At 41.7% G+C, this 5,000-nt stretch overlaps 1 protein-coding gene across 1 annotated transcript in view; it reads left to right on the plus strand.

The window, feature by feature from the left end:
* The window catches only part of LOC143040009 (uncharacterized), a 9,446-nt gene extending 5,117 nt beyond the window's left edge, over positions 1 to 4,329 (plus strand). Inside the window, exon 3 of the mRNA XM_076210529.1 lies at positions 1,684 to 4,329. Coding sequence (XP_076066644.1) covers positions 1,684 to 2,999 — 1,316 coding nt within the window. The 3' untranslated portion in view covers positions 3,000 to 4,329. The remainder of the gene's footprint in view (positions 1 to 1,683) is intronic.
* The last annotated feature ends 671 nt before the right edge of the window (positions 4,330 to 5,000 follow it).

Here is a 5,000-nt window from a genome sequence, read left to right on the forward strand (position 1 = left end):
GTCTGTCTGCCTATCTGTCTGTATGTCTGTTTGCATGCCTGTCTGTCTGTCTGCATGTCTGTCTGTTTGTCTATCTGTCTGTCTGTTTATCTGTCTGTCTATATGTCTGTGTGTCTGTCTGTCTGTCTATCTGCCTGTATGTCCGCCTGCCTGTCCGTCTGTCCGTCTTTGTGACTGTTTCTTTGTTTGTCTATCTAGATGTTGGTCTGTTTATATGCGCAGATTATATATTGGTTGGGAAGACGGGTAAGCCTTGATGTTTGCTAGGAGACCTGTCTGCCTGTCTGCCTTTCTTACTGTCTATTTGTCCATCTGTCTCTTTGCGTGTCGGTCTGTTCATATGTCTGCCCGTTTATCTATCTCTGGCTGTCTGTTTGCCTGTCTGTCTTCCTGCCGGCCGCCTGTCTGTATTCTCTAATCTATTTCTCCTTGACTGAGTATTTATTGAACTGAATTTGTCTACCCGTAATACACAGGAAAAGACCTATACATGAGGTGCCTTGTCTTTTTTTTTTCATTGACCAAATTTAGTTTTGAATACGTTTATGATTCTAAGTTGTGCAACGTCTTTTCCTTAGGCCGAGTTGGCACATTTGTTTGAAAAATTAAACCCTTCAAGCAATCTTTTTTTAATTTGTTTCCGTAACCATGTAACGCTCTTTCGTTATCACTGTAGCCATCCAACTCTCTATCAACCAATCACGGGACAGTTCTTTACATCAGTCGGTATATCGCTGGCCTCAACTCCGACAAGGCGCGGATTCGAATCCCGTAACTCCCCATCTTCCGGTACGGTGCAATACTTCTAACACCCCATGAGATCAGTGTGCGTCCGTTGTTGTAAATGTTTTCCGTTGCAAAATCATTCCTATCTACATAGCGAATGCTTGCTAACCTTATTCACGCATACGGCCTCCATTTTGAAACAAATTGAAGGAATTAAAGAGAGACGCCAACATGTCCCCTGCTCACTGCTCCTTCAATAAACTGAAAGGCAAAAACACTGCTGTATGCCAGATCTCCTGATATCCATCCCTCCGAGTCCTCTCTCCCACGAGAGGACATAGTCCACCTGATCAGATTGCGATGCGGCCACCATGCAGCCTTTCTAAGTTACCTAAAGAGACTGTGAGACCAAATCACAGACAGCTGTTCAGGATGTAACGTTTCATCTCGTATTGTACAACACATTATGGATGACTGCACTGTACAAAATCATACACGGCAACAACACAAAATACACTCTATCAGGGATTTGTGAGAAAACTCCGTTCATCCTGTAGCGTTCCTCAGGGAGACGGGACTGCTCGGACAGATAGTCCAGGGAACAACAACAACAACGTTATATCTCCTGGTGGTTAGAGACGGCGCCCTTTTCCCTCTGTCTTCCTAAAATAGGCGTCTAGAACCGCCTATGGTATATAGTATAAAACACACCAACAAAGGATAGCAGGAATTGAATAAATCACCAGAGATAAAGGAACAACATAATCTAGATCTCTTTTTTTTTTTTTTATCTTTCTTACAAAGTATGTATTTCTTTCAAAATATCCCAGTCTGTTCCAGATATTCAGAAGTTTATTTAACTGGGATGGAAGCCTTTTTGTGTTTCAGGTTTTACATTGTGATGAGTGGTCCCCTTAGTACATCTCCCTCGTGACGAATAATGCGCTTGTTTTCCAGGTGTGGGCTTCATCAACAGCACCGTCCACCATCTTCCGAAAGGACTCATCCACAAATATGCCGCGAGTTTACTGTTCCACAACACTACCGTTGACCGTATTCCGTCACAGACGTTGCTGGATGTGAAGCTACTGCGGTACCTTTTGATAGAAAAGTCCCAGATCGGCCTCCTGCAGGGGTCTTCAACTTCCAAGCCCATCGTCCTGGATCGCCGTATCGGCAATCTGCAAGATATGTGTATCCGTGACACCATCTTTGGCGTCATCGAAGCTAATGCTATCCAGATCATCGGCTCTCATCACTACGGCAAACCAGAGCAGTTTATAATGAATAACACCAGAGTTGGACTTTTGAGGAAGAATGCCATCCAGCTCGAGGGGGCATTGTCCATACAGGTGACAGATACGTGGGTTCTTGGTATGGAAGCGGACTCTTTGAAGATAAACTCCTCCAGTTCTGTGAATATCGTCAACAACACTCTTATTGGCCAACCTAGGTCACTGGACAATTTGCCGTGTAGCGGCTCGACTGTAGTACAAGGTAACATCTTTATTCCTGTAAAATCGACCGTCGGGAGTGCAATGTCTCCATCAAACATGGACGTTGATTCTTCTGATTCTTCGACAGACTCTTTTCTGTCGACTGAACAGTCGGAGGATGAAACGACAAGAACTGACAACACCACGCCTTCGTACGTTACTGAGTCTTCTTTAACAACAACCGTAATCCCCATGCCCGACTCTCTGTTGCAGAACCCCGTGACTGGTTCTTCTTTGGCAGAACAACAGGACTACTTTCACCCTTCATGTATGCACAACTTCATAGTCTCCCGTGACAGCATTGTCCGCGAGAAACCCGTCGCGGACCAGAGAACCTCACTGTTAAACTCGAAGTTCTTGATGTTCTTCCTGATGGTCTGCTGCGTCCTCCTATTGATCTCACTTATTTGCTTCGCCGTCAGTAACAAACTGAAGAAAAATAAGAAGCTTATGAGGGTGGATGATATCTATGAGGAACCAACAATTCACTGGAGTGCCAGACCGCAACCACCAAGACCGTTTGTTCTCAACTCTACTTCGTGTCCTGACCGTGGTCTCCCTGTCAGCCACAATCCCATGGTAATAACGGTTTCTGACGACCTCAACCGTGAGTATGAAAACTGTGATCAGCCAGCTCAAGGCGTGTGTTACGCGAAGAGCCTGGATCGTCGTCAGACTAAGCGAAATGTTCCTGTGACGAACGAGTACTGCACCATGCGATCCCCGAACTTGATGTCCGCAAAGGGCCACGATAACTCCTTTTGCACACTTCCATAAACACGATGACTAGTACCTGTTCAAGCTAGTAAAGATACAACCAGCTTAAATGAAAAATGTTATGTCTCATAAGAGAATCTGACGTCTAACGGGATGCTGGAAGTCAGAAACTGAGAGGAGGATAAAGGAAGGGGAGGTAATCTACCTAAGAATATAGTAGATTGTCTTGAGATAAACAAAAGAACCGAGTCATGCGCACTTTAAAGTTCCTACGTTCCTGAGACTAGTCAGGCAAAGGGACATGCGCAGTAGGTGTGGGAAGTAAGATAGTAATGGATGAGAATGAATAGTATTGAGTAGTGTGAATGGTAGATAGAAAAACAGAGACGAGCTCTTTAGGCGTCTGATTCTCCCCTCAACACTCAGTGACCTGATCCCATGGGTTAAAAGTCACATGAAAACTATACAATCGTAAAAAGATGTGTCTGGATAGGATAGAAAAAATATATAAATATATAAAATGTATAAATTCATTCTCGATCCTCATTGGTTCTAAGACAGAGTATATGTGTAAAGTCCCTCTTCTTCGAGGAAGGTTGGACCGAGGATTATACGCCAGGAGGCGCTGAGTAGCTCCGACCGAAGCCGTCACCTTTGCCCTATAACCTATTCTTTAGGGACTGTTAGAGAGAGAGATGTGGGACTCGAACCCACGACTTGGAGGATACAGAGTGGATGAGTCGAGGTAACATAGAAGCCTCTTGCTACGGAATGTAAATGACATTAAGTACAGAAGAGGTCAGGGCGGGTGGGAGTCCTGTAAATTAAATGGAAAAAAATACAGGAAGAGGTTCATAAGGGTCCACTGCAGGACTATCGAACTATCCCTTTGGGAAAATTCAAGTGTCATTTATGGTGTTTTATAAGAATGTGACTGAAATACAGCAATCCATTGTTGGAACTTTGCTAAATGTACAACACAGTTATCTGGTATGCTGTTCATTTCCTTTCTAGTGTGGGTGAATCTAGTGTTTAATGTGACGCAAGCTCTCTAGAATTCCATTACATTTTTTTTTTTCTGTGAATATCTCAGGTGTTGTCATGAAGACTGTATTATCTTATAACAAAGCTTTACGTGATTTTTAGGATAGCCAATCAAACGAACCATTTCGTCTTACTTTCCAAGAACAAATGTATCCAGTGGTTCTATTCCAGTGGTGGTTAACCCAGGGTCCAAAATCCCCCTGTGGTTTTGCGAATAATTACAACTGGGCCCTTTTCCCTTTATATAGGGCAGCGTTTCTCAACCTTTTTACCCTTGCGGAACCTTTAAAATAAATTGCATGTCTCAAGGAACCCTTGCGCAAAAAAAAAAAATATATATATATATATATACACATATACATATATATACATACATATATATAAGTATATACATATATGTATATATATATATACGTTGAGACATTCTGACAGGTTGACGTAAGTGGAACAGGAAACACAGGAGTCTTAGTCTTGAGTTTATTCTTGAAGAGTTTCGCAGGTATGCTTTTTCAAAGGAATAGGTTTACAAACGGGCTGTGGGCATTATATATATATATATATATATATATATATATATATATATATATATATATATATGTATATATATACATATATATATATATATATATATATATATATATATATATACCATATCTTTCTCATTTTGTTTTCATCGTAACAATAGGTTAGATTGGATGATGTCTATATTACATTATTACAATAATCAAGAATATGCCGTGCGTGTTTGATTATTTTATGTATATGAAATTAAATAGATAATCAAAATTGCATTAGCTTATCTCACTTGTTCTCGCGGAACCCTTAGGGACCTTTTGCGGAACCTTAGGGTTCCGGGGAACCTTGGTTGAGCAACGCTGATATAGGGGGTGACCTAGTCAAGGCATATAAACACCCTTCACCCATCCAATATCAATTTGTTGTCATTTTTGTCATATCTCCTTGTGGATGAAAGACATAAAACTGCATAGTGTAGACCTTATGGTCTCTTGTAGTCTC

Source organism: Oratosquilla oratoria, chromosome 27 (assembly GCF_046742065.1).
Source record: "Oratosquilla oratoria isolate Oo_2021 chromosome 27, ASM4674206v1, whole genome shotgun sequence".
NCBI classification, from domain to species: Eukaryota; Metazoa; Arthropoda; class Malacostraca; order Stomatopoda; family Squillidae; genus Oratosquilla; species Oratosquilla oratoria.